Below are 13,661 nucleotides of genomic sequence, written 5' to 3'. Positions count from 1 at the left end.
AAAATTTATTTCTATATATATGTATATGGAGATTTACAGTTGCAAGAAAAAGTATGTGAACCCTTTGGAATGATATGGATTTCTGCACAAATTGGTCATAAAATGTGATCTGATCTTCCTCTAAGTCACAACAATAGACAATCACAGTCTGCTTAAACTAATAACACACAAAGAATTAAATGTTACCATGTTTTTATTGAACACACCATGTAAACATTCACAGTGCAGGTGGAAAAAGTATGTGAACCCTTGGATTCAATAACTGGTTGAACCTCCTTTGGCAGCAATAACTTCAACTAAACGTTTCCTGTAGTTGCAGATCAGAGTGCACAACGGTCAGGAGTAATTCTTGACCATTCCTCTTTACAGAACTGTTTCAGTTTAGCAATATTCTTGGGATGTCTGGTGTGAATCGCTTTCTTGAGGTCATGCCACAGCATCTCAATCAGGTTGAGGTCAGGACTCTGACTAGGCCACTCCAGAAGGCGTATTTTCTTCTGTTTAAGCCATTCTGTTGTTGATTTACTTCTATGCTTTGGGTTGTTGTCCTGTTGCAACACCCATCATCTGTTGAGCTTCAGCTGGTGGACAGATGGCCTTAAGTTCTCCTGCAAAATGTCTGGATAAACTTGGGAATTCATTTTTCCTTCGATGACAGCAACCCGTCCAGGCCCTGACGCAGCAAAGCAGCCCCAAACCATGATGCCCACACCACCATACTTCACAGTTGGGATGAGGTTTTGATGTTGGTGTGCTGTGCCTCTTTTTCTCCACACATAGTGTTGTGTGTTTCTTCCAAACAACTCAACTTTGGTTTAATCTGTCCACAGAATATTTTGCCAGTACTGCTGTGGAACATCCAGGTGCTCTTGTGCAAACTGTAAATGTGCAGCATTGTTTTTTTTTTTTTTTTTTACAGCAGTGGCTTCCTCTGTTGTATCCTCCCATGAAATCCATTCTTGTTTAGTGTGTTATGTATCGTAGATGTTAGCATATGCCAGAGACTTTTGTAAGTCTTTAGCTGACACTCTAGGATTCTTCTTCACCTCATTGAGCAGTCTGAGCTGGGCTCTTGCAGTCATCTTTACAGGACGGCCACACCTAGGGAGAGTAGCAGCAATGCTGAAATTTCTCCATTTACAGACAATTTGTCTTAACGTGGACTGATGAACAGCAAGGCTTTTGGAAATACTTTTATAACCCTTTCCAGCTTTATGCAAGTCAACAATTTTTAATCGTAGGTCTTCTGAGAGCTCTATTGTGCGAGGCATCATTCACATCAGGCAATGCTTGTTGTGAAAAGCAAACCCAGAACTGGTGTGTGTTTTTTATAGGGCAGGGCAGCTGTAACCAACACCTCCAATCTCATCTCATTGATTGGACTCCAGTTGGCTGACACCTCACTCCAATTAGCTCTTGGAGATGTCATTAGTCTAGGGGTTCACATACTTTTCCCACCTGCACTGTGACTGTTTACATGGTGTGTTCAATAAAATCATGGTAACATTTAATTCTTTGTGTGTTATTAGTTTAAGCAGACTGTGATTGTCTATTGTTGTAACTTAGATGAAGATCAGATCACATTTTATGACCAATTTGTGCAGAAATCCATATAATTCCAAAGGGTTCACATACTTTTTCTTGCAACTGTATATATATAGATAAACTAACTACACGGGGGAAAAAAATGTGCACAGTAAACTGAGCAGACCTGCCAGAAAAATGGATGTTTCTTGAGAAGGGAGAGGGGGGATAGGGATTAGGGCTTGGGAAGGGGGGTGGATTAGGGATCTGGAACTTCTGCTGCAGAAAAAAAAAAAAAAAAACACTGCAGATGTCTTCTTCTATACAGGAGCAGTAAAGGCAATGAAAGCTGTGGTAGAACCACAAATCCCAGCAGATCGAGCACAGAGAAGCACAGAACCTCTCAGCATGCAGTCACCGGCTAGAATGGCTGCATGCAGGGAGGTTCTGCCCTTTCCTTTGCAGTTATAGCACTGCCATTGGCTGGAGCGTTGTCAATCACGCTTTGTAATTTGTATGCCCCGAAAACAATTTCCTTAGAGTGTTTCACAGAGTTTTCGGATTTCCTAACCCATTAGTCCTACTGGGAGGAGATTTTAACATAATTGTTTTTTACTCCATGGACAGGTTGGCCCTACCAGGAAGGCCCTTACATTCAACACAGCAGCGGTTAACTAGGGATTTTCGCTAATTAATCAGTAGATACTCCTTATACGACCTCTGGCGACTTAACCACCCCCCTGATAGGTTCTTCTACTCTGCTCCCCATGATACTCACACCAAAACTGATTTCTATTTTGTAACCATTTCCACCCTCCGGGTGCTGAAGGGAGCTAATATGGGTCAAATCCCTTGGTCTGACCATGTCCCAGTAATGGTCAGAATAGACCTTGGTTCAGGACATACACGCCAATGTCATTGGTGTCTTAATGACACCCTCCATAAGAGGCTACTACTACGGGATGAATTGTGCAGTCACCTTAAATCTTACTTTGAGCTTAATGAATGGTTGGTGAGGGATGTACGTTCCCTAAGGGAAGGCCCATAAAGCGCTAATGAGAGGGCACTGTATCGCCCTGGGCACAAGACTAAAAAAAGGATTCAATAGCTACAGTACGGTCCCTCAAATTCCGTTTGCATAACTTGGAGGAGGCAATGTCTGCCCATCCCCCCTGCCACACGCTTAAGCGCATAGGTGACACCCGAGTCCATCTGCATAGGATAGCTCTGGGTAGGGTCGACAAACTAATGTTATATACTTAACAACGGTATTATGCCTGGGGGAATAAGCCTCATATGTTGTTGGCCAAGCAATTAAATCGCCCCCCACAAACAGGCCCATGTGCAGTCAAGGGAGCAGACGGGACGGTCCACAATGACCACAAGGAAATTGCAGAGCGATTCTCGACCTACTACACCGCCCTCTATAATCTGCCTAGTGATTTCCCCACAAATGAAGGGAAGCAGGAAGCGATTATTGCAGACATACTTGACCTTATGTAACCTTCCCACCTGTCGACTACAGATATTAATGGCCTTAATGGACCTGCAACTGGGGATGAGATAGAGGAGGGAATTGACCACTTACCGGAGGCCAAGTACCCGGGCCCTGATTGCTTTTCCTATAAATGCTACAAGACTTTTAAAACAGAACTGACGCCACATATGACAAATCTCTTTAATCAATTCCTATCAGGTGACGCGGTGCCTACTGCCATGTCCCATTTGTATCTCACGTTAATCCCAAAACCCGGGAAAGACCCCCTTGATTGTCAAAATCATAGGCCCATTTCATTACTTAATTCGGACATCAAGATTTTCACTAAAATACTGGCCTCTTATCTAAATGCTTTTCTCCCCTCATTGATCCATAAACATCAGGTAGGTTTTGTCCCATGTTGACAGGGCAGTGATAATACACGACAGAACATTGACTTGATGGAGGTGGTTGGTTGCTCGGGGGAGAAGTTATTGCTTCTTAGTTTGGACGCTGAAAAAGCGTTTGACCGCCTAAGCTGGCCATTTCTGTTTGCGACCTTGAAGGCATATGGTCTCTCTGACCCTTTTGTTCAGGCCATGCAAGGCTTATACTCCTCCCCCGTGGCGACAATCAAGCTTCCACACACTGAGTCTTGACCAATACACATAGCCAATGGGACAAGACAGGGATGTCCCCTATCCCCCTTATTATTCGCAATGTGTATTGAACCCCTTGCGAATAAAATTAGGGCCTGCCCGGATGTCAAGGGTATTATAATCAGGGATAAAGAGTTCAAGCTGTCACTATATGCGGACGATGTCCTCCTCACCCTCACTAAACTCCATATTTCCCTCCCAAACCTCCACTCCATATTACAAGAGTTTGGACGACTGTCGGGGTATAAGGTCAACACCCATAAAACTGAGGCCCCCCCCTTCAATATACCTCAGACGACCCTTGGCCCCCTTCGGGCAAACTTTTTCTTTCCATTGGAAGGAGGATTCCTTACGATACTTGGGTGTGAAGTCTCAGGGTGGCCTGGGAGTACCTGACCTGATCAAATATTATTGGGCAGTTCAGTTACATTGCATCACAGCTTGGGCATCTCTGCAACCTTATTCTGCAACCTTATTGTATCTGGATGCAGATAGAGAGACTCTGGATGGCTCCCATACATCCTAATTCTCTGCTATGGTCTAGCCCCTATAGTGTGTCATCACCTAGGGAACTTTTAGGGCCCATGGCCTGCACTAAATCCATATGGCTGACCTGTAGTAGTAGATTCCCTCTGATCTCCCACCACTCCTCCATGACTTCTTTTTTATATCATCCACTACTCCCAGCAAGTCTCACCACGTCAGCAACGAGACTATGGTTTCAGCGTGGTGTCTTTTGCTATGCAGACATTGTAGACCCATTCACTAGGGACCTATTACCTTTCTCAGATGTTCAGAGCAAATATAGCCTTCCCTCTTTGACTAATTACTTCTATGTTTAGATTAGACATTTTGCCCAATATATCTTCTCGGGGCTCAACGTCTCTCTCCCGACGGCATTTGAGCGCCTTTGTAGAAGAGGGGTTCATATGAAGGGATTAATATCTGAGATCTACTCCATTTTGTCAATCCTCTTCCCGGAACGGATTCATAGACACTCTTATATGGTTCGATGGGAGGAATATTTAGGGAGAACTCTACCAGATGCACGTGCCACGCCTTATATGGAGGATCCTAATGTACTGGTACCACACTCCTGATCTCCTCCATAGATTGAATCCAGCAGTCGCGGAGATTTGCTGGAGATGCGGGACAACTAAGAGAACACTACACCACATTTTCTGGGACTGCTCCTTAACACGCACCTTCTGGTCCAGAGTCAGCTCTCTTTTGAGTGATATTTTTGGCTGCAGTATACAGTACCTCCTGATCCAATATCCTTCCTACTTAATATTACACCAGCAAATATAAAGAAAAATTCACTTAAACTGTTGATACAAGTACTGACTGCAGCTCGCTGCCTTATTGCCTGCCTCTGGAAAGATCTGACCCCCCAAAAATCTCCGACCTATATGCTAGAGTGACGGAGGTCCAGACCCTGGAATACACGACCGCTATGTTCCAGGATAAAGTAGATCTATTTCATGCCATTTGGGATCTCTGGGACAACTATTGGGCTACTAGACAACCCTGAGACGAGCTTAAGAGAATACTTTACCCCCCCCCCCCCCCCCCCGATGTGTCTTTGTCTGTATTGTCTGTCTTTCTTTCCTCTGTTGTTACATTCTTTACAACAGTGATGTTCTGATAGGATTCAGAGTAGATCATACTCACCCTAATAATAGATTTATGTAGCTAGTTCCTCAGGAACGTTCTTTTAACGGTGAGACACCATCGATAATTGTTTTTTTTTTTTTGTTTTTTTTCTGCTGAGTATGACAATACGCTGGATTTTCACATAGCCTTTATTGTTTTTTGTCTGATTTATATTGCGCATATCACCTGATGTTATATTATGTGTTCTTATGTGGAATACCTTGTGCATTCTGCCTTGTTCACATAAAAATGCAATTATAAAAAAAAAAAGTACAGGAACATGAGCCATAACAGGTTGACGCATTTCAACATCAAGTCTTAGTCATAACCTGACTATACAACCTGACATAACTATTTTTTATAGTATACTTTTCCACAGTAATTTGAGTAACTATGCAGTGCAGAGTGGCTATGCAGTGCAGTGACAGTTTTCACTGATAGAATAGTGCTGGGACTAGTTAGACCCAGCAGTAGCATTCTACAATCAGCATCCCTGCGATCATGTGATCAATCGTGTCAGCTAGGAGTCCAGGACCAATAGAGGCAGCAGAGCCACTGCCTTTTTTCCATACATAGCCCACACTAAACACTGTGTATCTGAAAAAATGACAGAAGCAGTAAAAGCTCTCCAAGATCTACAGCAGTCTCCGACAGAGCAGTGCTCAACATGTGACTGCCAGATTAATGATGTCCTCATTGTTGAGAAATACAGGCAGATATTTATCCATCATGCAGTGCCATCAGGGAGACATCTGACTGGGTCCAAATGTATTCTATAGCATGACAATGACCCCAAACATACATCAAATGTCATTAAGAGCTATTTTCAGTGTAAAATAAATAAATAAGGAGTTCTGGAGGAGATCATATGGCACTCCACAGATCCCTGATCTCAACATCATCGAGTCTGTCTGGGATTACATAAAGAGACAGAAGGACTTGAGCAAGCCTACATCTACAGAATATCGTCAATTGACTCCCTGCAATCCCGTCATTGGATGTCAATGCAGAGACAGGGGCAGCACCTTGCTTTTGTCTAATTCAATGCCATCAAGTGGAAATACAAAGTTAAAGCAGCCACTGTTTGTTTTCGGCAGCTTACAGCTGACAGCCTACTGCTATGACATATTTTGTCGTTCAGCAGTAGCCAAGTGGTAAAGGGCTAGTTCATCAATGCTATAGCTTTTGAATGTAGCATCACTTTGCATGCATGACCATTGATGCTTTAAAAAAAGGGGCACGGACAGTGTCGGACCGGCGTGCTTAGAATCCACTAGAAAAATGTATTCTGGAGGTCCAATGTACAGCTACATGCAAATACAAAAAAAAAAAAGAAAGACGTCAGAGAAACGTGTGTCGGGGTTCGGTGGTCTCTCCAAGTTCTTGGTCTGTATAGGAAACTCCTCATAATGATCTGGCGTTATTTTGGGGTATTTTATTAAATATGTAGCAGTAGCCTGGTGCCCAAGTGGGGTATTATGGTAATTTTTTTGCCTTAAATATTTTGGGCTGCTTTTTGAATGTATGCTCCCAATGCCTTGTGCAGGATCAGGGTGGAGTATATAAGTGTGGTACACTACCGATTATAGTGGTCACTATACATTGACTTTTGTCTATATATGTCGTGTGATTTATAGTTAACATGTGACCATAACCTTGGGGAGAGTATTTTTGTCATGGCATCTCATGTATTGCTGCTAAACATTTTATAATATTATTTATTGAGTTTTGTATTAAATTGCATCAATAAATTATCATTTTACATTATATGTGTGTGTGTTTGAATATTTGGTGATTTTACATGCAAATCCTACCTGATTGAACAGCTGCAAGAAGCAGCAAGATGCTCAAAATGATTGATTATAGGGTCCCTGCAATGACTTCGCGACAGCAGGTCCCTGGGGAAGGAGGATACTGACTGGCGTGCCTCTGTGCCTAGAAGTCTTCTCCGTCACCTGATGCATCTATAATAATAAACAGGGTAGTCTCTATCTAATCTAATATTCTACTGTTTTTTAAATGGACGCATAGGCTGGATGACATTCTGTATGCTGCCTATTCATATGTAGTGCAGTCAATCTACTGTGCCTTGTGCAACTTGTGCAATGGGTTGGGGGACTAGGGGCCCACCCATGCTCAAAGGCTCACCGGGAGATTCACCTGTCCAAGCCTGGACGCGGTACACTCGTTCTTGTGATGAAAGGTGGTTCCAGCAGTAGGACCTCAGCAATCAGACACTTAGCACCAATTCTGTGGATATGTGATAAGTGTTGATCCTGGGACAACCCCTTTAAAGGGAATCTTTCAGCAGTTTCATGCTGCCCAAACCACAGGCAGTATGAAATGCCAATGGGGTCCCTCATAATACCTAAGAGCTATGTAATCACAGTTTCAAAGACAATTCTAGAGTAAATAATACGGGCACGGGGAGACGTGTCTACTGCCTGGCTCCCTATTGTCTTTTCCTTCCAGGTTTGTCTTGTTTGACAGGTCTATTTGCATATGGGGCAGACCTGTGTAAGACAAGCTGAGTGGGGAAAAGCCAGAGGGGAGCTGACTATATACACTTCTCCCCATATCCAGCATGTTTTGAAAGCTATGTTTTCCCAATGTTTCAGACTAAAATCTAGATCTCTATAATGAGGGACCCTATTGGGATTTCATTCTGCCCACTGTCAGCTGTCAGCTGAAACTGTTGTCAGGTTCCCATTAAACAAAGAATGTATTTTCTACATATGCAAGCAGGGATACAAACCTCCATTAGCCATCTTGTGTGATTTATATCGCCATCCCACATCTGAAACGGGGTAGAGCCAATGTGATTTAACACCAGGTAATCCAAACCTCCTGCAGGGTTAAACAAAGTAGTTAGTATCTGTTAGATATTGTTTATGAAAAAAACTTAGAAATAGAATGGGTTAAATGAATGACAATGTTCCCAGACAATCGGTTTGGGTATCAATTAAATATTTTAGAAAGCATTGAGTAAGGCTAAATGCAGGATTGCATCTGGATTTTCCGTGCGTAAAATCCGCATCGTAGATCCTGTACATTGCATTCTATGAGAATTTGAAATTCTCAATGCACATGATGCAGATTTTTTCCTCGTGGATTTTGACCTGCGGTACGGATTTTAAAATCTGCAGCATGTCAATTTATTTTATTTTTCCTGACCGGATTTTCTTCATTTACTGCACCAAATCCGCACCAATTGATGCGGATTGACCGCACGGATTTGCCTGCGAACACCTGTGGATTTCAGTGCGGATTCTCCGCACATGAATCCAGAACGTGTGCATGTACCCTTAACCCTTCAGAATTTTCTATATTTCTGCGTAAATAAGACCTAAAACTACATCAGATTTTCGCACATGTAATGAAAGTAGATAAAGATAACTAAATCAGACAATGAGCAAAAATATTAGACCTGGTCATTTATTTATTGAGGCAAATGATCCAATATCTCATGCCTGTGAGTGGAAAAGTATGTGAACCTTTAGGATTAGCAGATAATTTGAAGGTGAAATTGGAGTCAGGTGTTTTCAATGGGATGACAAATGTGTTATGTAAAGAACAGGCAACTATCAAAGTCTAATCTTCACAACATATGGCATCATGGCATAAACCAAGCAGATTTCTGAGGACCTCAGAAAAAGCCTTGTAGATGCTCATTAGGCTGGAAAAGGTTACAAAACCATCTATGGACTTCGCTGATCCAGTTAGATTGTTTACAGAGGAAAGTCAGGACTATAACTACCCTTTTCCAGGAGTGGTCGACCAACAAAGATCATGCCAAGAGCAAGGTGTGTAAAAATCTGCAGAGTCACAAAGGAACCCAAGGTAACCTCTAAGCAACTAAAGGCCTTTGTCATATTAGCTGATGTTAAAGGGGTATACTGCTTTGCCCATTTTTATGACCTATTCTCAGGATAGGTCGTGAATATCAGATTGGCGGGGCACAACTCCCGACACTCCTGCCGATCAGCTATTTGAAGAGAACTCAGTGCTCATGTGGGCACTGTATTCTCTTCACTGTTTACCTGCCTGCCGTCGACAGGAGACCAGGTGTAATTATATCTCCTCCATCCCATTCACTTGAATGCAACGGAGTCTAACTACAATTGCTCTGTACCATTCGTTTTTCCATCACATTATACACTGCTCAATTCCATGGTTACGACTGCCCAATCCATTAGCGTGACTGTGCTTGCACACAATAAAAAAAGCACTAGCCTATGTGAGCTCCCACGCTCCCAGCAACCAGACGGGAAGTCACTTTTTCCTATAGTGTGCAAGCAAAGCCGCTGCTGCTGGATTACAGGGTGGTCATAACCATGGAAACGAGCAGTTTCTAATATGATGGAAAAATGAATCCAGCCAACAAAGGAAGCAATATGGATAATAACAATACGTTAGTAAGTGACTTGTATTAACTTTCTCTACATGATAAATGTCACTTGCTGAAGTGACAAGACCCCTTTAATTCAACAGAAATGTTGTGGAAGGACCTGAATTGAACAGTTTATGGGAGGAAACCCACCAACATAACAGAGGAGAAGCTGTTTTATACCTTAGGCTACATACACACGAACGTTGTTTGTTTCCATGTCCGTTCCGTTTTTTTTGCAGATAGGATGCGGACCCATTCATTGCAATGGGTCAGCAAAAAATGCGGACAGCACACCGTGTGCTGTCCGCATCAGTATGTCCGTTCTGTAGCCCCGCCAAAAAAATAGAACATTCCTATTCTTGTCCATTTTAGGCATTGTTACAATGTCATTGTTTTTTTTTTTTGCGGATCCGCAATTTGCGGACCGCAAATCACATACGGTCGTGTGCATGTAGCCTTATAGAGTGTCATATATGACTTTTCTGGGCAATCTAAATACTTTTGATTTAGGTTGAACCTGAATTTATTTGTACATGAATCTAATCCAAATGAGTTTTCAACTCATGTCAGTTTTGGTGGCAGTTTTTTTTTAAGCTAAAGCCAGAAGTTTTTTGTGAATTAACGTTTACAGTATTGATAGGGGGAGTGCCCCTTACCGACAGGAGATCCCATGTCTTGCTGTTTATCAGCACTGGGATGTACCCTTGGTGATGGGCAACCCCCTATATATCATCTGATGCATCAAGCAAATTTCCCATCTCATCTAATATAATATTTTATATCCAGCAATCTATGTATATTTTATATCCAGCAATCTATATATATATATATATATATATATATATATATATATATATATATATAGATTTGTTACTTTTTAACCTCTTCAGGACACATGACGTACCGGTACGGCATGTTGTCCTGGTACTTAAGGACACATGACGTACCAGTACGTCATGTGTGTTTCCGATCACCGCCGCCCGGCGGGTGGTGATCGGAACAAGATGCCTGCTCAAATCATTGAGCAGGCACCTTGGCTAAATGCGCAGGGGGGTCCCGTAACCCCCACGTGTTGGCGATCGCCGCAAACCGCAGGTCAATTCAGACCTGAGGCTTGCAGCTTTACCTGCGGTTTGCGGCTGCTGGCGGCGGTGCCATCGGGTCCCCATGCGGCTGTAGGGGGGACCCGATGGCATGGAAGGCAGCGCGATGCCTAAGAAAGACATCGCGCTGCCGTCCGGTGACGAGCCTGTGTGATCCAGCCCCCTGGATCTCACAGGCCGGAAGCTGTATGAGCAATACACACAGTATAATTCATACAGCCAAAAGTTTAAAAAATAAAGTTTTCCCCCCAAAAAATTAAAAGTTTCAAGTAAAAATAAACAAAAACGTCATTTTCCCCAAATAAAGTAAAAAAAAATTGGTAAAAAATAGGAGGAAAAAAAAAGTAGACATATTAATTATCGCCATGTCCGTATCGACCGGCTCTATAAACATATCACGTGACCTAACCCCTCAGATGAACACCGTAAAAAAAATAAAAAAAATGAACTGTGCTAAATAAACCATTTTTTTGTCACCTTACATCACAAAAAGTACAACAGCAAGCGATCAAAAAGGCGTTTGCCCACCAAAATAGTACCAATCTAACCGTCACCTCATCCCGCGAAAAATGAGCCCCTACCTGAGACAATCGCGCAAAAAAAAACCAAACTATGGCTTAGAATATGGAGACACTAAAACATAATTTTTTTTGTTTCAAAAATGATATTATTGTGTAAAACTTACATAAATAAATAAAAAGTATACATATTAGGTATCGCCGGTCGGTATCGACCGGCTCTATAAAAATATCACATGACCTAACCCCTCAGATGAACACTGTAAAAAATAAAAAATAAAAACTGTGCTAAGTAAACCATTTTTTGTCACCTTACATCACAAAAAGTGTAATAGCAAGCGATCAAAAAGTCATATGCACCCCAAAATAGTGCCAATCAAACAGTCATCTCATCCCGCAAAACATGTGACCGTACCTAAGATAATCGCCCAAAAACCGAAAAAACTATGGCTCTCAGAATATGGAGACACTAAAACATGATTTTTTTTGTTTGTTTCAAAAATGATATTATAGTGTAAAACTTACATAAATAAATAAAAAGTATACATATTAGGTATCGCCGCGTCCGTATCGACCGGCTCTATAACAATATCACATGACCTAACCCCTCAGATGAACACCGTAAAAAAATTTAAATAAAAACTGTGCTAAATAAACCATTTTTTGTCACCTTACATCACAAAAAGTATAATAGCAAGCGATCAAAAAGTCACACGCACCCCAAAATAGTGCCAATAAAACCGTCATCTCATCCCGCAAAAATCATACCCTACCCAAGGTAATCGCCCAAAAACTGAAAAAATTATGGCTCTCAGACTATGGAAACTAAAACATGATTTTTTTTTGCTTTAAAAATGAAATCATTGTGTAAAACTTACATAAAAAAAAAAAAAGTATACAGGTATCGCTGCATCCGTGACAACCTGGTCTATAAAAATATCACATGATCTAATCTGTCAGATGAATGTTGTAAATAACAAAAAATAAAAACGGTGCCAAAACAGCTATTTCTTGTTACCTTGCCTCACAAAAAGTGTAATATAGAGCAACCAAAAATCATATGTACCCTAAACTAGTACCAACAATACTGCCACCCTATCCCGTAGTTTCTAAAATGGGGTCACTTTTTTGGAGTTTCTACTCTAGGGGTGCATCAGGGGGCTTCAAATGGGACATGGTGTCAAAAAAAACAATCCAGCAAAATCTGCCTTCCAAAAACCGTATGGCATTCCTTTCCTTCTGGGCCCTGCCGTGTGCCCGTACAGTAGTGTCACCGCCAGTTCTGTGAGAAGATCTGGCAGACGTTCTTCTCTACCTCTTGTATGATCTTCTTTGTTTTGGTTTCACTTTCTCATCTCCTTTCCTTCTGCCAGGTGTCACTTATTTTGACTAATTGTCTTCCTTTATAATCCCTCCCATACTGCCTCACTTTGCGGTTTATACTACTTCCTGGATGAGGTGTTCACTGCTGGAGGCTGCTTCTGCTGTTTGTTCAGATAAGTCATTTACTTTATTGTGTTTCCTTGCTGGCTTGATTCCAGGTGACCCTGACTCCATCCGTATTAAGTGCAGGGAGCCGGTGGTCGTGTCCCCTCACTATTATAGGGTTTTCAGGTGTCACACAGTATTAGGTACGCGGGCATGCAATCATCTACCATACAGACTCTTGCATGTGCATAGCAGTCAGGGAGAGCTCTTAGGGTTTTATAGGGCTCACCTATAAGCTCCTTAGTTTGGGATCAAGCCAGTTGCTCGTTTATTTATATGTTCCAGCTATCTGCTAACTTCATCCGTGACAAGTAATTTACGACCACATATGGGGTGTTTCTGTAAACTACAGAATCAGGGCCATAAATATTGAGTTTTGTTTGGCTGTTAACCTTTGCTTTGTAAAAGTAAAAAATTATTAAAATGGAAAATCTGCCAAAAAAGTGAAATTTTGAAATTGTATCTCTATATTCCATTAATTCTTGTGGAACACCTAAAGGGTTAACGACGTTTGTAAAATCTGTTTTGAATACCTTAAGGGGTGTAGTTTCTTAGATGGGGTCACTTTTATGGAGTTTCTACTCTAGGGGTACATCAGGGGGGCTTCAAATGGGACATGGTGTAAAAAAAAACAGTCCAGCAAAACCTGCCTTCCAAAAACCGTATGGCATTCCTTTCCTTCTGCGCCCTGCCGCGTGCCCGTACAGCGGTTTACGACCACTTATGGGGTGTTTCTGTAAACTACAGAAACAGGGCCATAAATATTGAGTTTGGTTTGGCTGTTAACCCTTGCTTTGTATCTGGAAAAATAATATTAAAATGGAAAATCTGCCAAAAAAGTTAAAT

At 41.8% G+C, this 13,661-nt stretch overlaps 1 protein-coding gene across 1 annotated transcript in view; it reads right to left on the bottom strand.

The window, feature by feature from the left end:
- The window catches only part of HSD11B1L (hydroxysteroid 11-beta dehydrogenase 1 like), a 143,978-nt gene that overhangs the window by 45,206 nt on the left and 85,111 nt on the right, over positions 1–13,661 (bottom strand). Inside the window, exon 4 of the mRNA XM_040417489.1 lies at positions 8,072–8,163. Coding sequence (XP_040273423.1) covers positions 8,072–8,163 — 92 coding nt within the window. The remainder of the gene's footprint in view (positions 1–8,071; positions 8,164–13,661) is intronic.

Source organism: Bufo bufo, chromosome 2, assembly GCF_905171765.1.
Source record: "Bufo bufo chromosome 2, aBufBuf1.1, whole genome shotgun sequence".
NCBI classification, from domain to species: domain Eukaryota; kingdom Metazoa; phylum Chordata; class Amphibia; order Anura; family Bufonidae; genus Bufo; species Bufo bufo.
Note: the sequence above shows the minus strand (reverse complement) of the source record. Positions and strands in the feature narration are given on the sequence as shown.